Below are 22,092 nucleotides of genomic sequence, written 5' to 3'. Positions count from 1 at the left end.
CAGACACACACACACACACACACACACACACACACACACACATAGCCTTCTGCTGCTCTCTAAAGTGTTAAAATCATCATCAGGCTCTCTCATTCAGGATATATTGATTGTTTACATTGTAAGAGTGAAATTGTGTTATGTAAACATAGGTTTAGTTTAGGTGTTGGACAGATATGTATATTTCCCTGTGACGTCCCAGAAAAGAAAATCTGGAAAATTCAGAAACGTTCCATGAGACGACAGACACAAGCAACGTCCCCGAGCACTGTGGCTGTAATAGCCCCGATGTCCACGTGAGCACAGCGTCTCCATCACACGTGGTATAAAAATGATGTATATTCATGATGTATAATTGTGCCAGAGCAGCTTTTGTTTCTGAAGCAGGAGATGTAGCCTACTTGTGAATGAATCCAACCACTCAGAACTAGTGAAGCATACTTAAAGACTGACCCATATGAGGAACGAAGGGAATCAATATCAGGACTGATTGATTGATCAACACAGTGTTACTTTGGGACATCTGCTGGGAAAGACCAAAGGGAAAGTACATCATCATTTGATTAGTAATAGGAATCATTTATTTCCCCTTTGGTTTGGTTTGCTGCTGCTCTCCTGCTCAAACTCCGCTCCACCAGCAGGGGGCGGGAACGCGCCCACAAGCTGCTGCCAACCGCCATTAGGAGGAAGAAGAAGAAGAGAATTCCTGTTCCGTTTCCAGGACGATAGTTGGCGGCTCAAAGCGCCAAATCCAAACACGGAGAACGATAGAGCAACATGTCCGAGTGAAGGAGCACTAGCCGGGCTACTGACGGACATTCTGCCGCTCCCTCTGGTCCGACATGGAGACACTGTATAGCAAGACGCTGCACGTCCACGTCAGGGCCAGGGACTGCGAGGACAGGTCAGAGCCACTTTGTTTGACTGCGGGGACAGGTCAGAGACACTTGGTTAATTAACTGCGGGGACAGGTCAGAGACACTTGGTTAATTAACTGCGGGGACAGGTCAGAGACAGTTGGTTAATTAACTGCGGGGACAGGTCAGAGACACTTGTGTTTCGGCTTACGTGCAGTTTAGTGTCCCAAATGATGAGGGTCTTATTTGAGACAGGTTGGGGTTAAGGGTAGGGTTAGGGTAGCACAGGTGGTTTAGCAGGTTCATAATGAATTAAGGACATCGTAATGTATGGGGAATTTGGGACAATAAACTGCACGTATACCATTCACAAGACCGACGTCTTTCCGAGCAGCAGCTAATGTTAAAGCCATAGACTGTTAATATTAATAATATACAGTCTATGGTTAAAGCAGAAGAAACGTTAGCGTCATCAGGTGTAACGTTAGCGCCACGTGATGAGCACCTGCGGGCTATTGCACAAAACCAGGATAAGGGATTAAGCCGGGATATTCCAGTTATCCTGGATGAATTTAGCCATGACTCGGTTGCACAAAAGCAGAGGCACCTAAGTTACCATGGAGATTTATTCTGTGCAGCTAGCCTGCTCCTGACCAGGCTAACAGCCAGGATGTATTAACTCTGAAGCCTTTTCTGTTCACTCAGCAGTGGTTTTACATTATTATTATTATTATTATTATTATTATTAAGATACAACAGGTGCATGTTGCTATTGAGTAAAACGCTGTTATTATTTAAAGTTGTGACAGTCATTGTTACTGTTATATTGCTGTATGAAAACTGCTTGTTTGGTTTGGTGAATATATTACGGAGAGAAAAGGCTGATTTAAATGAAGTCAATGATGGACAGTATATAAAGTGCTAAACACATGTCCGTGGTTCTAACAATGGCAGACTGGTCAGGGACAAATACACTTTTCAATTATTTTAGTATTCTTTAACAATGGAGCATGTACGTTCCTCTTCCATGCGCACTGTATTTGGCATTCTTAGCACACACTGTGTGTTGTCTCCAGTGAACTGGGACTACAATTTGGGAGGATTGAACAATTATAATAGGTTTTTATAATTGTAAAATCCTCCCTTATTATAGTCTTAGTTCACTAGACCAGTAACTATATCCTCCTGAAAACCGAGGAAAATGTTGTTTTTCCTAATCAGATTTTTTTGTGATTCCATACCTGTTTAAGGTTAAAAAAAACATCTTACAATTTAAATTTTTTTATTTTTATTTATTTAAAGAATGTCCACTGTAGTAGACAACAGGATCATTTGAGTACGAAAAAAGACAAATTTGGTAGATGTGGAGTCATTATTTACATAAAGATAGTCCTGATGTCCACTATAATTGACATTCATAAAATGGCAAATTTTTCAAAAGATACATAATGTAGTTTCTATCAGAACTCAATATATGATTCCTAACACCTTAATGAACAAGAAAATATATGATTATCATAGTAACAAAACCATAGACAAATATTTAATATTTAATATTTGACTCATCTCTTATCTTTCCATAAAATGTGCTTGTTCCTATGCTGTCCATTTTGGATTGAAAGAAAGAGGCGGTTCCCGGCCTCCCAGCCAATCAAATAACACATCACTGAAAAGCCCAGGATGTCCTCTGTACAGTACAGCAGGAATTAAGAGACTTGCACAAAAGATTCCAAAGAGAGGAATGAAACTCAAATGTCCACTACAGTGGACATAAGTCAATGGGCTGGGTCTCAGGAGGATATAGTGTAGACTACTGTACATTCATAAAACAACAGGGAGAGGACACCTCAATGGTTTTTGACCTTATATTTAGCGGGGGGATAACTGATGACATCTCTGCTACATTAATTGTTTACAGTGTGCATTAAATTGATCACTTAACATATCATAATTCCATATGAAGCTGCTGCTCACTCTGTGTAAAGAATAAACAATGCATATCAGGGCTCGACATTAAGGCTTGTCCGGGACAAGTGGATTTTTTGTAGGGCAAGTGGAAGAGAAATTGACTTGCCGCACTGGACAAGTTAAAACTCAAACAAAATAAAATGCCATGTTACGTCTATGTTACCGATTTGAAACAATACATTTTTTCCCCCGCAATCCCGGGCAGCGGACCCAGCGGTAGTCGGTCAGCGGGCCGCTAACGTTAGACCCAGCCCACTGTTCAGCTCATTCTCTGTAAGCAATGCAGCATGAAAGCACGGTGAACCTGCCGGTGTTAGTTAGCTAACGTTAGCTTGCTAACTCCGCCTTAACGTTACCACATCGTTGACAGAAAACGAGAGACCCGGTGCTAATACGACACCGGTGCCTTAACGACCGTTATCTACCGGACCGAATTGCAACGCAGATTTCGCTGCCACTGAAATGCCTGCGCTTCTCTCTGATGCTCCGAAAACGGACGAGGGAACCTAAACATCGCCGCATGTCACTCTAGTTAACACTACACTTGGCAGCAGGTAACGTTAGCCTACCGTTAACTAGCAGCTAGAGTAAACACGGTTAAATGCTGACAGCTACCCGGTGTAAAAGTGTGTCTGTATTTTACTGGAGAGGAACGTATGACGTTGTAGCTGCTGCTGTTGTCGGAAAAACACAGATGTTGCGTTCAATTGAAATTGGCCTTGCCGTACTCGTGCTGCATTCAAATTTGTTGTAAAATACCCTTTTCCCATCCAGTGGTCGTTTTTACCGTTCTATAGCCTAATGTCGTTTTTTGTGCTCCTTTTTGAAACAAATAAATAACATGTGGATTAAATATCAGGTAATAAAAGCTACAGCTTTTAAAGGATCTCTAAATCAGCCTCTGCTGGGTAGAAATTAGTGAAATTGTATAAAAAAAATAGTTAACACCAACATTTAGTGGCAAAATCCATTGTTATGTCTACAAAATTATTTTAAATATAGTTTAAGTCACCACTACGTCTGGTCAAAATATTGACTTAGTATCTCAGAATATAAACTAAGAATCTCAAAGTAATGAGAAAATGTAAAATATTGCTTTAGAATCTCAATATATTGACTTAGTATCTCAATATATTGACTTATCTCAAAATATTGACTTATCCCAAAATATTGACTTAGTATCTCAATATACTGACTTAGTAACTCAGAATATTGACTAAGAATCTCAAACCAATGAGAACATTTAAAATATTGACTTACAATCTCAATAAATTGACTCAACATCTCAAAGTATCGACTTAGTATCTCAATATATTGACTTAGTAACTTAGAATATTGACTAGGAATCTGAAAGTAATGACAAACTTTAAAATACTGACTTAGAATCTCAATATATTAACTTCTGCACACCGGCATGCAACGTATTACTTTGTACTATGGAGTCTGGAGATCCTTTTTTCTTGTTGAATGGGAAATCTATTGTTGGGACTCGTTTGTTTCTACCGTTTCAACTGAAATTTATTAATGCTTATAGTGTTTGGATGCTTTCAACGGTTTGTTCGAATTCTGCATTAGCAAAACAATTTTTTTTTATAAAATGATGACTCTTTACCCGGACAAGTGACTTTTGTGCATGGACAAGTGAAACGTAAATTTACTTGTACGAAGGACAAGTGCCTCAAAAAGTTAATGTCAAGCCCTGCATATTGTAAATCAGTAAATCAGAAATCTGAAATCAGAAATCTGTGATCGTCATCACGGTCTGTCAAAGAAAGCCGTGAACACTCATCTATCTAAATTATTTCATCCTGGCTGGACCTAGTCGCTCCTCCTCAGCCTGGCTTGGCCTTCGTGAAACGCACCAAGCCAGGATGCACAGATTAGACTGGGTCAAGCTAGGGCTGGGCAGTATATCGATATTATATCGATATTGTGATATGAGACTAGATATCGTCTTAGATTTTGGATATCGTAATATGGCAAGTGTTGGCTTTTTAAGGTTTTAAAGGCCGCATTACAGTAAAGTGATGTCATTTTCTGAACTTACCAGACTGTTGTAACTGTTCTATTATTGGCCTTTACCCACTTATTCATTATATCCACATTTACTGATGATTATTTATCAAAAATCTCATTGTGTAAATATTTTGTGAAATCACCAATAGTCAACACTACAATATTGCTGCGGTATTGATATCGAGGTATTTAGTCAAAAATATCGTGATATTTGATTTTCTCCGTGTCGCCCAGCCCTAGGTCAAGCCTCACTTTATTGGTTATCCTGGATTTATAAATTCTACTTTTGTGCAATACCCTCCCGATACATGGGTCACGATTCAATATATTGCGATATATTTTGATACTGTGCGTAAGGTGATATATTGGGATTTTTTTATAGTATAATTTAAGAAAAACTAATATTTTAAAAAGAGACCTCTTTTCTCAGGTTCTTAGTGAGCTAATGTTTCTATGCTAAAGTAGGCCAAAGTTCAGCCATAGCTACGTTGTTAGCTTCTAGCTAAAAGTCAGGCACTGTTAGGCACTGGTAGGTGAGGACACTAGTGGTGTGTCTCAGCATAGCCATCTAGCGGTAGGGGGTTTAAACACAACATAAACGTGAACCACTGTCTTACATGAATATTTTTACACATAAACTAAAAAATAAATCGATATTGTGTTTTTGAAAATCGATACAGTATTGCAAAATAAAATATCGCGATACTCAAGTGTATCGATTTTTTTTTTTTTTTTTTTTTTTTTTTCTTACACCCCTAAGGGAAGTTTAACAGCACTGTGCTTTCAATTGCTGTGAAACTCAGATTAAGTACTTTTTAGCTGCACAAAATGTACGTTCCGTAGTCTTACAGTTCGGATGTTACAGCACCTTCAAAATAAGAGGAGAATAAGCATGAGCGTGTCAAATGCCATGGTGGGCCGAAACAAAGGGAGAATGGGCCAAACCTGGCCCTCGGGCAGCTTTGCTATAATGTGTAACCAAAAACGACAGGGCACAACGTAGAGCTGTGAGGTGTGCTTATGTCTGAAGCTGAGTAACGTGAAGCAGATGGTAGTCCTCAGGAAGTGCTGTGCAGTACACAGAGAAGCTGGGCGAGCCAGGATACACGGTAACAGATAAGTAAATAAGAACCCCACCTGTTCAAGACACCTAGTGGTGGAATCACAGAGCCGGTCCGTGGTGGCGTTACAGAGCCGGTCCGTGGTGGTCCTCGCTGACCAGGGGCGGGTCATGTGAGTCCATGATGCTCCTCTGGTTCCAGCGCAGAGAGAGACAGCTGCTCATCCTGCCATCAGCTGTGCTCTTCGCGCGCTGTTATGGAGAAAAAGGCCTGAGTTCGAATAAAGTTCTTGATATTAATTTTGTTGCTATTGGAAACATGATACAGTACAGTTACATGATACAGTATATCACCAATAATATATTTTAAAGGTCCTATGACATGCTGCTTTTTTGATGCTTTTATATAGACCTTAGTGGTCCCCTAATACTGTATCTGAAGTCTCTTTTATATAGACCTTAGTGGTCCCCTAATACTGTATCTGAAGTCTCTTTCCCGAAATTCAGCCTTGTTGCAGAATTGCAGCCACTAGAGCCAGTTCCACAATGAGCTTTCCTTAGGATGTGCCATTTCTGTGTCTGTGGCTATTGGGGGGGGCAAGGTGGAGGGTGGGGGTGTGGCCTTGACCAACTGCCACTTTGCTTATTTGCAAGCCACGATGTCTCTCTCTCTCTCATGGGTGGGCCAAATTCTCTGGGTGGGCAAAGCAGAGAAAGGGGAGGTAACTTTGCTCCTTATGACCTCATAAGGAGAAGATTCCAGATCGGCCCATCTGAGCTTTCATTTTCTCAAAGGCAGAGCAGGATACCCAGGGCTCTGTTTATACCTATCACCATTTCTAGCCCCTGGGGGACCATAGGCAGGCTGGGGCAAAGTGAAATTTTCATGCCATGGGACCTTTTTAAATAATCCATGTGATACAGACTGCATGCAGCCAATTTTATCAGTTTGAACTGTTTATTTTACAGGAAAGCTAATATCCGTGTCACCATTGACCTCCAGTTGACAACCAGTCCAGTTCACAAAAGGGTGAGTTTGGCATAAAAAGTTGGTAGTTTTAATGAAATGGTAATTGTAAGAGAATAACGAGCTCTCGCCTCTTTGAGGCTGCGGTTTTCAGTGTAACCAATGTGCTATTAAAGGCTTTCTTCTTTGTTGGTATTAGGATCTTCTAGTAAGACTCACCGATGATGTGGATCCATACTTTCTCTTCAACCTGTCCATATCGGAAGAGGATTTCCAAAGGTGAGTAGGTGATCAGTGTTTGACTGTAGGATGTCAGAAAGCAGCTGTGTTTCCCTCTCTCTGACCTCTCCTGTCTGTCTTACTGTCTGTGTAGTCTGAAGGTGCAGCAGGGGCTCCTCATAGACTTTGCATCATTTCCTCAGAAGTTTATCGACCTGCTGAATCTGTGCTGTTCCGAGCAGGAATCAGACAATCCCAGGTACCCCCACACCACTCTGTCTGACCAGATACATTCAGCTGCACATTACATGATTGCTGTCAGTTGATTGTTTGTTTTATTTTCTTTTTCGTAAATATTGTGATCATGAATATTGTGATCATTACCTAAGAACGAGATCCAGGTTACAAGCAGCAGCAATTTCCTCAGGAGAGTGTTTGGCGTCTCCCTTAGAGATAGGGTGAGAAGCTCAGTCATCCGTGAGGAACTCGGGAGTACGGCTGCAAGTTGAGGTGGTTTGGGCATCTGGTAAGGATGCCCCCTGGGCGCCTCCCTAGGGAGGTGGTCCAGGCACGTCCAGCTAGGAGGAGGCCTCGGGGAAGACCCAGGACTAGGTGGAGGGATTATTTCTCCATCCTGGCCTGGGAACGCCTCGGGATCCCCCAGTTGGAGCTGGTTAATGTGGCTTGGGAAAGGGAAGTTTGGGGTCCCCTGCTGAAGCTGCTGCCCGCACGACCCGACCCAGGATAAGCAGATGAAGATGGATGGATATTGTGTTGTGGTACAGACAAAAGTGCAAATGCTGAGATCAGTTGGTTAGATAGTTTCAGACTCCCAGAGAGAACATGGCATGCTTTCATCAGCTGATGGACCAAATACTAGCGATGCGTGTCATGTAAACATGACCTCTGACCTTTCCCACAGGTTCCTCCTGCACCTGTCCAGTCCGTCTGCAGTGCTCGATGGGCCGGCCAGCTTCAGTGTTGTAGAGACCAATGCATTCAAACACCTGAACCACTTGTCTCTGCGGCTGGTCCCAGGCTCTGACAAAGAAGTTAAAGACTATCTGGCAGTGTGTCTGTCCTCTCTCAAGGTTGGCTCATTCATCATCATCATCATCATTATCCTCATCATCATGCTGTCTGGCCTTTTTAAACAGAGCTGCTGCTGAGGGGAAATGTCTTCTAATTGGCAAATCTACAGATAACCGTGGTGCTCATAAGTTTATGAACCCATGCTAAAGTTGACTAAAAAGTAAAAAGAAATAATAATAAAAAATCTTTTGGAAATTGATCTTAATGGCTTAATTAAAAAAAAAATAGGAAAAATCCAACCTTTAAGGACACCAATTTTCAAGGTGAATGAATAATGTATTGTAAATAAATGTTCTTCTTTAAAATACAGGGGGCATATGTATAAACCCTGTGTTCAATTCCCATAGAGGCAGGCAGATTTTTACTTTTAAAGGCCAGTTATTTCATGGATCCAGGATACTATGCATCCTGATAAAGTTCCCTTGGCCTTTGGAATTACAATAGCCCCCCATTATCACATACCCTTCACCATACCTAGAGATTTTATTTCAGTTAGCCTAATAGCTGGTTTGATTTGCATTGAGAGATGATTTTATGGAAAGTACCCCATGCCAATATCTAGGTATGGTGAAGGGTATGTGATGATGTGGGTAAAAGTTTTTTTTCCAAAAGATGATTTTTTTTTTTTTTTTATTCCTCTTTTTAGTCAACTTTAGCATGGGTTCCTAAACTCATGAGCAGCACTGTATGCAAACCTTCACATGGACATGTTAGGGAATTACAGGCCTCCGTTGATGAACCTTAAAGTAAAAGTTTCAGTGGAATCCTCTGATCAGCCCTTCAAAGACATGTCCTCTCAATGTTTCAGGCAGAGAAGCAGGCCCTGGAGATGAAGCTGAAGAAGACTGAAGACGATCTGTCCAGGCAGCTGAGTTACGCTCAGCAGGTGTGCTTTCTGTGCACGTTCAGCTGCTATCTAATAAGAGGCCAGCTGTAACGCTCTTTGTCTGTTAATCCCTGTGTTAGGTGTAGTCCACTTATTACGGTGGTTAAAAAAAAAAAGAACCGGAACTTATCTCAACACGTCTGTTTTTCCCTTGCAGACTCTCTCCGAGAAGACTAAAGAGTTGGACAAACTGCGTTCAGAGTGGACGAGTCAGAGCAGCTCTCTGTCCAGCCGCCATTCTCAGGAGTTACAGTCGGAGCGAGAGAAGGCTGCGGAGGTAAGACGCCTCATCTTCCCGTCTCTCTGCCACATGTAGGGATTTATTGGGTTAGGAACACACCGAGCAGCATGGCGCTGGACTTGTGAGAGCCGTTTGTGTCTTCCCGCTGTGTTTCAGTACCAGAGCAGGCTTCAGCAGCAGACGGATCAGCTCCGCCACGAGCTGGAGACCGATCATAAGCAGAGCAGCCAGCAGCTTCAGAGCCGCGTGTCGGAGCTGGAGGCCTCCAGCAGAGAGCTGACCGAGAGGAAGTACAAGAACGAGGCGCTCATCAGGGACCTGAAGATCAAATTAGTGGGCGCCGAGGAGGTGAGTGCACCGGGAATGACTGCTGGGCCCATACTGGGGCTGCACAATATATATATATATATATATATATATATATATATATATATATATATATATATTTTTTTTTTTTTTGGAGAAATATCATTATTTTTTTTAGTGGTGCCTTTTATATTCAATTAAATGTTTTTAATACATCTGTTTAATGAAAGAATGTTAGAAAATATTTCCTTTTTTATTAGTTTTAAATTCAACAAGCTGTTTGTATTGCGGCAGAATACTGAAAGCAGCTGAAATGCAACAATTTAATATCTGTTTGTAATTGCAATATTCAACAATGTTAGCGCTTATGGGATATTTTCCTCCATATGGTGCTGCCCTAGCCCATAACCTCACCAACCATATGTTGAACTTTATTTCCACGTCCAGCAGGTACAGAGCAACATAAGGGTTGATCAGGAGTCTGTGTGTTTGTGGAGGGAAATCTCTGTCTCTGTAGCTCCACTGTGTTCCCAGCTTGTCTCTGACTGTCAGTCTGCTGCTGGCCAGCTACACTACAGCAGCCTGTTGCAGCAGCTGTGTGTACAGGAAGTTCTCTCTTAGGAAAGGGCTTAAAGTCCACACTAAGGGGCCATCCACACAGAAACGCTTTTTGGTGTAAATGCACTGCCTGAAGACCAGTGTTGCCACAGTTACTTTGAAAAAGTAACTTCGTTACTTTACAGATTACTTGATTGTAAAAGTAGTTTAGTTACTTTACAGATTACTTGATTTTAAAAGTAACGAAGTTAGATTACAAGTTACTTTATTAGTTACGTGCAGCAGCTGCCGACAACACCCCTACAGCCTCAACATAAAAATGACAACCGGTTTACTGTGAGGCAGCTCGGCGTTGCCAGTAGCAGGATCTGGTTTATTATGGCACGAAAGAGAGCGAGTCAACCGTGTTTAAGGGCAGCATTTCCGCTACAACATACTGCCCGACCAACTTCTTCAACTGTCCCCCACTTACTGGTTTTGCACCGAAGTCCAGCTTTTGTTGTTTGGGTGGTGGGGGACCTCCTCTCTGCTTCGCTCCACCTGCTGGGACTTGCTCTGTAAGTTTGACTGCAGCGCTGCGACTCCAATTGTTTCTTCAAATTTGACGTAGTCGCCACCAGCACAGATTGTACAACAAACCTTAATATTGCCATCTTTGGCTGACACAAACTCTAAATAGTGACTGTATTTCCAGCTAGAAAACGCGCAGCTCTCTCGTCCCTCCATTGTTGTTTATGTTTGTGTCGCTGCGTGGTACACGTGAACTGTCCACATGCTGAAAACGTGACTTGTCGCATACGTGACTTCACTCCCCGAGACGCAAGAAGAAAGCAAAAATATATATTTTTACTAAGGAAAATGACAAATAGTAACGCACAGTGACTTGGATAAGTAACTTTAATCCGATTACTGGTTTGGAAATAGTAACGTGTTAGATTACTCGTTACTGAAAAAAAAGGGCTCTGATTAGAGTAACGCGTTACGTGGCATCACTGCTGAAGACGCACTTTTTTGAAACCTGGTCCCAGGGTGAAAACATTCGAAAACGGCGCCCTTGTGGCTTCGTTTGGATGGCGAAGCCGCATAATTGCGTATGTCATCGCCACACCCCTGGACCTTTAGCCTTCCACCTCTCATCCCGCGACAATGTCTCACCACAACAAAAAACAACAACAACAATAATTGCGGACTACATGCTTGTGTTCCTGCTGGAGAAGATATTGAGCCTATTAGGGTTACTAGGGCAACATATTATGCTCCTGTGCCAACACGCTGAGCAAAAAAGGCTTCTTCTTGTTTGGTTTCTTCTTCTACTGTCTGTTTGTATACAGCGATCAAGCTTTATGCGCATGCTCCGCCTCTTCTTCTCCGTTTTTGGTAAATTTTTGTAGCAGAAACGGCACCACCTTTTTATAGGCCTGGAATATGAAGTAGCGAGTTGAGTCATTAACAAATGGATCCGTTTGGATGCAAATATTCTTGAAACGATGGGGGATTGTTTTGGTACGTGTGGACGTGGCCTAAACCATACGTTGAAACCAGCTACTTTGATACTAAAGTTGTGTTGATGTTTGGTTGCAAGGTATAAGGTTCATCTTAGTTACAGTGACGTAAAGTCCACACTAAACAGAATATTGTCACGGAAATAATGTTTCACTCCCCGCAGCCAATCGGTGAAAAGCCCTTTTCTTGATTTATTATTATTATTATTATTACTGTGTTGTCTATAGTTCCCAATTGTCTTTGAACATTTTGCTCTGCAATTGCTAAGAAGCTAACAGCTAGTCAGCAATCCTCTGTATCTCCGAGAGAACACATTGCTGATACAAATCAGCCGGTCACTCTTCCTTATCCTCCATGTTATCCCACCTGTCAAAAGGATGCCGCCATGACAACCGCTTTTTAACACCTACTGAGGGCTTAAGATTTAAGTTGTAAGTTATGCCTATGTCAGAACTATTTCAGCAGGTGCAACCAACATGTTAGTAGCCTGTAAACTCTGACCTAAGTTAAAACTTATGTTCAAACTAGTCTACGTTTGAACTTCCACACAGCTGGAGCACCTCAGTGCTGAGGCTTTTGACAGCAAAACAGCTGATAAACAGACAGATCAACTCTGAGCTGAAAGTCTGTATAAAGCTGCAGAATCAGCTGGTATCACTATGTAGTTTGATACATTGTGTGTGTGTGTGTGTGTGTGTGTGTGTGTGTGTGTGTGTGTGTGTGTGTGTGTGTGTGTGTGTGTGTGTGTGTGTGTGTGTGTGTGTGTGTGTGTGTGTGTGTGTGTGTGTGTGTGTGTGTGTGTGTGTGTGTGTGTGTGTGTGTGTGTGTAGGAGTGCCAGCGGTCCAAGCAGCAGCTGCTGTCTCTGCGGAGGGAGAACGGCGCTCTGGACTCGGCGGTCCATGACGGCGAGCGAGCGCTGAGCCAGCTGCAGATGAGAGTGGCCGTTCTGGAGCAGGAGGTCAAAGACAAGGATCAGCTGATGCGCCGCACCAAAGAGGTGCTGGAAGCCACGCAGCAGCAGAAGGTACAGCAGCTCGCCCCGCCACAGCAAAACGGGCACAGGAAGTCCAAAATCAAATCATTTTGAACGTGGTTTTTATTCTTCAGTGCTAGCACACACACACACGAACAACTCCGCACCAACTCATGCATTCAGTTCACTCTGATTAGTTGGTCTGGAAGAACAAAAGACTCATTCTTAAAGGCTCTTTGTGGTGATCACATACTGCACAGGTGCTCTTTGGATATTTCCGGTGTTTTTATTATTATTATTATTATTATTATTATTATTATTATTATTATTTAAGTGTGTTGTGCGTCTTCCATCTTGTGAAGAGCTCACTGCATGGCTAGAATCTGCTCTCACATCCAAAAAATCAACCAAGGCACTCTGGAGGCTTTGTGCCCTGATGAAAAGTTCTTTATTTGACATGGCAGTATGCATTTACAATGGCTTACGGGTCTTCTTCAGGGTCTTTGTTGGCTGTTGCTTGCACACCTGTACTGTGTTACACTAATCTGTGGAGTTCTGTATCAGTGTGCTACGGTCAACAACAAGGAAGTGATATATCATCCATAGAAGGGAGAAAGAAGGAGGGGAGGGGAGGGGGAGGGGGAGGAGGAGTATTGTTAGTTATTCAGTCTGATCTTAACCTCTATGTCTTTTGTCTTTAGGAATCAATGGAAGAAAATGCTGAAAGTAAAGAAGGTCAGATCAAAAAGCTCGAGGCCACGGTGAAATCCCTGTCTGAGGAGCTGATAAAGGTTTGTGAAGCTGTATGCAGGCTGCCCCTCTGCTACAGTATACACAAACATATACATGTAAATACACAATATCAGGATCAGGCCATGTTTGTCAGTCCATCTCCACCCGCCTGGGTCCACCACAAACACACCTGCTATGTGGATCACATCAAAGATAATAATAATAATAATAATAATAATTATTATTATTATTATTATTATTATTATTATTATATCAACACCTGGTGGTTTACCTAATAAATTGAGTGTATAACTGCACCGTCTGTTTCTTCCTCCTCATGTTTGTTTTGAGTCCAGGCTAACGGCATCATTAAGAAGCTGCAGGGCGACGTTCGAGGCCTGGTTGGAAAAATCAAAGTCAAGAACACGGTGACCGTGTCCCAGGAGAAGGTCCTCCAAGAAACCTCAGAAAAACTGGAGAATGTTGAAAAGGATCTGCAGAGCGCTCGGCAGCAGCTCAGCACCAAGGAGGAGCAGGTAGGTCTTCACACACACATACACACGTCTTCCCCACGAGATCTCGCGAGATTAAATGTGGGTAAACAAGGTAAAAAGTGTCTTGCGATATTTCGTAGAGAGCGGTGCAGAGCGGCAGCTTCGAAATTAGCATAGAAAATCCCCCGCCCGTTCCCCAAAGTTGACTCTGAGTTTACTTTTGCAGAGCGATGGCGGAAGAAAAAAAGCTGCCTGGAAAAACCAGCGTTAGAATGTTTCGGTCTTCACAAAAATCATCCATTGAGTGTGCAATGTCAAACAATAGTAAAATAAGCTTTATTTCTCTCGGTCTACTGTACAATGACACATTCAAGTACAAAACCTTTGGTCTCAACTACTGCCGGAAACCGCTTAGTTATGTTGTAACCTTGGTTCTCTGAGTGAAGAGACTCTCTCCACCGTACATATGGAATAAGTAACGGTGTAACTGTTAGTTATACAGGAGAGAAGCCAGTCATTTGAGTTTATGGCTAAACCTCTCAGTGCTTGGTTTTCATTTTGTGACTTTCGATTGAATAAAGGAAATTTATTTCTTCATTGAAGTTTTCTATAAAATGGTCTTTAAATCTCGCCTCGATCTCGTGAACCCAATCTCATGTCTCGTCTCACCCCTAATACACACATACACACACACACACTTATACATGCTGTCAAAAAGAACATACGGTCTGCTCTAATAAGTCTTCATACATATTTAAAAGTTTTCAGTATACTTTATTCTAGAGATGGTGAAGGATTTCCAAACACACAACTAGAAAAATAAGTGTCCAAGTAAAACCACAGCCTTTGTTTACATTAATATGATCCGTTTTATCGTATCGGCCTCAGCAATCCTACAGATGTTTGTGCAGGCTAACCTGTTCTTCCCAGCCGACCGCGTTGAACTCAAAGCGCAGCGCCTGCGGTGGGCGCGTAGACCACGCGCCACGACAGCTTGCGGGGCCTTCACACTGGAAACATAGCTTGACGTGTCTTGACTTGCATCTGCCAACACCAGCACACATGAACACAACATAACTGATTTTGATATGAAGTGGATGAAAACGTAGTTTGTATGTTGCAGGCGTCCAGGCTGAAGGAGCAGCTGGAGACGACTGTACAGAAGCTAAATGAAAGCAGAGAGGTGCTAAAAACCAACGAGAATGGTGAGGAAGCGTGTCGCTCTCATTTAACCCTTGTGTTGTTCTCGGGTCTATTTGACCCATTTTAAAGTTGTTTTTTTTATGATTTAGAATTTTAGGTGTTTATTCAATTTCATAGCATTTACATTTTTTTAATGGTTTTAAAACAGTCTCCTGACTAAACTTTGACATACACCATTGTGTGATCCACTCAACAACCTTTTGATCTCTAATATTAGTCAAAATAACTCATAATTTCTGTGTTTTTTTTTTTTTTTTTTAACAAAAGAAATTGCTATATCTATACCTTGGCATGTATAGAGATATATTGAGATTGGTATGGTTTTATTTCAGTTAGCCTAATAGCTGGTTTGATTTGCATTGAGAGATGATTTTATGGAAAGTACCCCATGCCAATCTCTAGGTACGGTGAAGGGTATGTGATGATGTGGGGGGGCTATTTTAATTCCAAAGGCCAAGGGAACTTTATCAGGATGCATAGTATCCTGGATCCATGAAATAACTGGCCTTTAAAATAAAATAAAAAACTACCTGCCTCTATGGGAATTTAACATAGGGGTGTACTGACTTATGCCCCCTGTATTTTAAGGAAGAATATGTATTTATTTTATTTATTTATGATACATTATCCATTCACAAAGAAAATTGGTGTCCTTAAAGGTTGGATTTTGCCTCATTTTTTTTTTTTTAATTAAGGCATTTAGATCAATTTCCAAAAGATCATTTTTTTAATTTCTATTTTTAGTCAACTTTAGCATGAGTGTATTCAGTTATGCTTAGCACTGTACATACAAATTTAAAATACATGTTGTATATTGATACGTTAAAAATAAACCATAAACATGAAATCCCAAATGAAATGGACAGCAATCCCCTCTGTAGACAGACAGAATACTGTGGCTGTGCTGCCGTCTGCTGGCAGAGAGGGTGAACCACAGCTTGACCTACTTCCACTCAGACTGCGCCTCATCAGTCTTTACCCAATCAGATGTGAGCAACTGCACAGTCTCAGTGAGAACTGGTACACAGTTAAAACTGAGATGAAACTTTATTACAGGTTACTGTACTCTTGACTACTACTACTGTACTCTGGACTCTTGCTGCGCACACGGACAGATGTGCAATGTGTAACTCCGGTGTAACCCCACTCATCAGTTAGCCTGCTGATGCTAACATATTCACGGATGCTACATAACGACGTCCGTTCCACCAGAGTTCAGACTGACTTTTTGATGCCTGCAAACACAACCTTTATCCAGCCGTTACAGGAGTGTCCCCCCTGCTTTCTCTGTCGAGGCCGCTGTGATCGGACCAATGAGGGTGGAGCGTTCGCTGCCTCACTGCACGCTGATTAGTTATTATTCTAGGGGGAGACAGGGAGACGAGCCACTCCTGACATGTTTTGAAGACTCACAAAAATACTCCCTTGAATAATAGTTTGTCTCATAGTTTGTTTTGTTTTTTACACAAATTACGCATTTTCAGCCTTTATTTGGACAGGACGGCAGAAGACATGAAAGGGGAGAGAGAGGGTGAACGAACATGCAGTAAAGGGAACCTGGGCCCGCTGCGTCAAGGCGTAAACCCTCTATACAGTATATGGGCACCCGCTCTAGCCAACTGAGCTATCCAGATGCCCGACCTGGTCTGTTTTTGACCACGACTCATCTTCTGTTGTGTTTGTCTTTAACCACAGTTATCAATTGGCTTAACAAGCAGCTGAATGAGAAGCAGCTGTCCAGGAAGTCTCAGGAATCTGTGGACAGTCCTTCACTTCTGTCCACAACAACTGGACTGAGGGTAGGAGAAACGGAACCACACACACATGATATACCTTACATCAGTTATGTTAACAGGACGTGATCTAGAAATGTCCTAAGTGTTAATGCTGTGGCCAGTTACAGATGTGGTGTATTTTTTTTGTTTTTTTTTTGTCAAACCCCCTCCCCAGGCCCAGTTCTATCCTCAGACAGCCAGACTTGATGGGACTCCTGCTGAACAGAGATCAGCACAGCTGCCCGCCAGACACACGTGAGTTGAGTTGTTGACGGGCAGCCAGTTGTCGTGTCAGATTGAGAAACACTTTTATTTTATTACCTAACTCTGTGTCTTTGTGTGTGTTCTCAGGGGAGACTCTGCAGGTCTGGATTCAAAGTACTTTGAGAGGAGAGATGATAGCATCCCAATCTATGGTCTGTCGTCTAATCTGCTTAGCAAAGGTAACATCATTACAATATCCATCAAACGGTGAATACTGGTTTTATTTGGCCGCTGTGTCAGAGAAAATCACGTCTTCCAGCGTCCGTATTTCAAAGTGTTTGGTGTGAGAGCAGAGGTCGGCCATTTGGCAGAAAGATCGTTCTTTCAGGCAGGACTAGATCCACGACCTTTTCATGATTCGGTTTCATGTTGTTTGTAAGACTATTTCCAAGTTACTGTACAATACAACTAAACTAGCTTCCCTATTTAATAAAGAACAGCCCTACAAGGTAACGACAAATTTAACACTTCTTTAAAGGAGAAATCTGGCCAATTTTTGTGTGAATCTTGAACGCTATAAATATGCGTGTACTTTTAGATTGAGAAAAAAAACAAAAAATACTGAATTAGTGCAGGCAACACAGAGTTGCTGCAGCTACGTGTACAAGCTTCCACTGAGCTTAAACGGCAGTTGTCGGGGCAGGTTTTAGAGTGCCTTTGTGCCTCTTAACAGACATGAAATGCAATTAAAATGTCTGCAACATGAACAGGGCCCTACCGTGACAACAAGATGCGTTTTCAACTCCGACGTTGTTTTAATTCACCTACCCTGTCTCTATCCTGCTGGTAGCTAGCTCGCCCTGTTAGCTGCTAGCTGCTAGCTGCCGTCTGTGATAAGTGTGTTCAGCCAAAATATCACGCAGCAGTTCCGTGTGTATTTGTAGCTCATCCATTTTGTGTGTGATCAATGATCAATCATGTGAGTAGGAGGCTTGGCAGTGTCGATCGGTGTGGTAGTTCCCTTAGCCGCGCTAGCAGGCACGAGCAAGCTACTCCGTGTTGCCTTTTTTAAGAAGCCTCTTCAAGGGTTCTGTAATCGAAATTCAGACAATTAATATAGCAACAAACTAATATTAGCTCTGTAAACATATAGCCTAGTGAAGTAATGGCGCTCTGAGCAGAAAATAAAGTCCCACTTCCTCTGTGTGTGTTGTAATTAGAGCGTCTCTGTTCTTTGTTTTGGTCATTTATATAATGTTCCTGTCTATGTTAGTGCATGTGTAGTCTGGATCAACGGAAGTACGTTTCCAGGATAAAGCCTGACATCCTTCCTCTCTCTGTGCTTCCGTTCTCAAACTCTGTTCTCTTCGGGAAACGACAACAAGCTTCAAGCTTGTAAGCTACACGCTGAAAATGTCAAGTTTAGAAGAAATTTGGATGATGCAACAAGACAGGCCTGCTTGTTTCTTTTAAGGAATGATTGTAAAGATATACAAAGAATATGTTTAGGGCGTTTCCTCGAATTGGGACGTTTTGGTAGCGATTGGTGGGAATGCTGTGGACGAAGTACACACGGAGATACACTGGTAAGAGCTAATGAAGTTTAACCATGTATCCAGCTAATTTAAATAGCTCATGTTACTGTATTGTGTTCTTCATTTAATATTGTTTGTGGCATTTTCTTTTGCGGGGTGCAGATGTACCACCAAAACAAGTTCCTTCCTGAGACTGTGTCTATTCACCCAAGACCATTGTGATTGGTTTAAAGAAATGCAGACAAAGTGTTGTAATAATGTGGATGTCAACAACTTAATTTTCTTTTTCAGAGTTCCCTCAGCCAGCAAAGCCCTCCGTAGTGTCTGCTTACTTTTCTGCATGAGTAGAATGGAAGGACCCACCCCCTCCCCCCATCCGTCATGGCTTCTGTTCAGAACTCACTTGTCCTTAAGTATATGTTTTAATTTTTGTGTGCTGATGTTATACGCATACAGGAAATGCTGTTAAAACCTTCTGTATGCTGGATTCCAGTGATCATGGAGAATGTGTCAAAGTTTTCAAATTAATATCTTAAGTTTGTTACTGTTTATATTCTTTGTTGTCTGTATTTCATTTAAGTGTAGTCTTTAATAAACAGTTTTTCCATCCCATCTGTATCTCCTGGTTTTACATCTACATTTCATTTAATTTGTCTCCCTTCAAGTCCCCATCAAAGATTGAAAATGTGTAAAATGTAAATATTTGTGCTGTTCAATATTTGTTAAGGTTAGTATTTCATTCTAGTCATCTGTTGTCATTGCAACACCTCAAAATGAAATGGAGCCCCACACATGGAGCAGCTGCAGGGGCTGTGATTGGCCAGACTCCTTGTGACTCTTGTTCTCGTACAAACCTGTTAATTTCTGGCTCCAAAATACCAAGATGGCCAAAATGCAAACTCCCGTCTCCCAGTCCACAAACCACTGGATGACATCACTTATGCTGCCTCTACTTTGGTAGGCAATGGGTGACATACAAACATGTTCTTAGATAGCTCTTTTAAAAAAAACACTTCAGTACACTGAGATGTATGATAGAGACACAGGTATGTGGAATAACAAGTACAATTCCATTGACTACAATCATGACTACGTACCCAATTTGTATAATTTGATATTATTTTTGTTAGTTTTAAAGCTGATTTAATTCGTCAGTTTATAGTAGTTTTTTGGATTTATCGATTTATTGATGATTACACTTTAACATGGAAAAAAGTCTAATACTCTTATGGTACAATCGAGCTCTGGGTTGCACCAGCTGTGTGTACGTTCAAACTTGGACTAGTTTTAATGTTGGCCTGACGAGGACACTGTTGGAGGACAAGGAGCAACGGACCTGGAGCGGAGGTCTCAAGATGGCGTGGTCACCGAAGCAAGCAGCCATCTTCAGACGCTAACAAAACAGAGGCTGGGTGAGTCAGTTTAACAAAGCACAACCCCTCTAGAAGTAGGAAAGACATACACTCATCCTGGCCAGTTTACGTCTCACGTTAAATGCAACATGCAGAGAAAGGAGACAATACCATTAATGAGCTAGGTTAGCCTTTAGTAGCTATGTGTCTTTGTTATACCAGCACCGCTTAGCTTTTAGCCTTGTAGCAGTTAATATAATAATGATGATAATAATAAAAACTGCATCAAGAATTGTGCTTTTTACGGATTGGATTCCTGACAATATTCTGGTTAGTTGACTTTACGTCACTGTAACTAAGATGAATCTCACGTCTCTGTGGTGCAACCAAACACTGATACAGCTTTAGTGTCAAACTAGCTGGTTTCATCGTTGATCGTTTAGTGTGGACTTTACCTTAAAAGAGAACTTCCTGTATAGTATTATATTAAGAAAGCTTTATGTATGAGCTGATCAAATTCAAGCCATTCTGAGCCATGATGTTTGCACAAGGCAGGTCAATGAAAGAAGTTCCATCACATAAATTTACACCATGACTGTTTATTTGACATGTTTAGTAATATGTTCCATTTCTCGTATACATTAGAGACTGTTACAGAACTTTTCTGGTAGACTGTCGTACAGCGTTGTGTGGTGTATCTCAGTCCTCGCCGGTGCCGAGTACGAGGCCAGGGGCAAATGGGATGGAGAGCTGGGTCCGATCCACGGCAGTGATGGAAGGCATGGAAGTGGTGCTTGGAACCGAATGGGGGCCTATGATGCTGCTTTTCTTGGTCAGGATGGCCATCGCCGGCATGGCCACCGCCTACACGGTGAGGATGGCCATCGCCACCATGGTAAGGAGGGCCACAGGGACGGGATGGATGGCCATCACCTCCGTGGGGAGGGGGGCTATGGCCAACATGGGGAGGATCGCCATCGCCACTGGTGCACAGCAGAATATATTACAACTCTCCAAATTTTGGAGAACACAGATGGAGGAGGTTTATTTTGAATGTGCACAAAGTTGTAAAAAAATCTGATGTAACACATCTGAGCTATTGAAGTCCAGGGGTTTATAAATTAATTAAAATGACTTAATGTATGATTCACATGAATAAGTGCCACATGCACATTTAAATAGATTTACTTCCCCAGAAAAAGACGCAAAAGAGGGAAGAGTAAATTATTGACTCAGCAGACATGACGTTAAATTAGAAAAAGTTGATCTACTAGACTAGAGAATAGTTGAAGTAATACAGAATGCCTGAGGGCCTTTTTTTTTTTATATTTGCGATTGTTTCCAGCATTAATTGATGTAGAAAAGGGTAGAAATAGGTGTTAAAAATCCAGTGTCAAAATTATATCTCCTCACAAAATCTGGAAACAAAACCGATGCCATTTGGTTGCCAGGCCATGCAGCTGTGACTGGTCCAGATGTTTGTGCCAGCTCACCTCTGTGCATCTCTAAATGTAACTGTAAATAATACATTAAATGTTTCATAAAATGAAAAAATAGTCTTTCTTTTTCCAAAAGAATTACATTAAGTGGGGCACAGAGGACAAGGGCCAAACATTACTGGGCCTTGGCACAAAAAAAGTTTGAGAAAGGCTATAACACATGCACAAAAGGAGCCATGCTGTGTCTTTTGTCTTGCTGTTGGTATTTTTCAGTCTAGTTTCTGATGGGGAGAGGCCTTGTTTGAAGAATGATTTTCCCTCACTGCCTAATCTAATGAGATTTGGTCTTTGGCCACCAGTCCCCTTGGTACCCAAAAAATGGTTATTTTTATTTATTTAGTTTTAAAGAATTAGAATGTAAAACAGTGGTTCTCATTCTTTAGAATTTCAGTGGTCCTAGTAGATCCCTTTGGTAGACCAATGTTAATTTAACTTTGGGTCCCTGGTCCCTACACTGAGAAGTGTGTGTGTGTGTGTGTGTGTGTGTGTGTGTGTGTGTGTGTGTGTGTGTGTGTTGTAGTAGTAGTAAAGAGAGAGAAGGGGAGAAGGAAGTTTGTGTGAGGTGGACCTGGTCACCACAGACCCAAATCTTCTCAGCTGTTGCTACTGTCATATGCTGCTGTCTCTTCATGTAGCAAATTATGTTTGGAACAT

At 41.8% G+C, this 22,092-nt stretch overlaps 1 protein-coding gene across 1 annotated transcript; it reads left to right on the top strand.

Annotated features, from left to right (window-relative positions):
• The first annotated feature begins 603 nt into the window (after nt 1-603).
• sass6 (SAS-6 centriolar assembly protein) lies at nt 604-19,199 on the top strand. The gene is made up of 16 exons (XM_028587374.1): nt 604-901; nt 6,868-6,928; nt 7,065-7,144; nt 7,239-7,343; nt 8,007-8,175; nt 8,985-9,062; nt 9,220-9,339; nt 9,460-9,651; nt 12,501-12,695; nt 13,346-13,435; nt 13,733-13,912; nt 14,994-15,075; nt 16,769-16,872; nt 17,024-17,103; nt 17,200-17,291; nt 18,879-19,199. Exons 1-16 carry the CDS (start codon nt 840-842, stop codon nt 18,929-18,931), a joined length of 1,743 nt encoding a protein of 580 aa, XP_028443175.1. The 5' UTR covers nt 604-839; the 3' UTR covers nt 18,932-19,199.
• The last annotated feature ends 2,893 nt before the right edge of the window (nt 19,200-22,092 follow it).

This window comes from Perca flavescens, chromosome 9 (genome assembly GCF_004354835.1).
Source record: "Perca flavescens isolate YP-PL-M2 chromosome 9, PFLA_1.0, whole genome shotgun sequence".
Lineage (NCBI taxonomy): Eukaryota > Metazoa > Chordata > Actinopteri > Perciformes > Percidae > Perca > Perca flavescens.
Note: the sequence above shows the minus strand (reverse complement) of the source record. Positions and strands in the feature narration are given on the sequence as shown.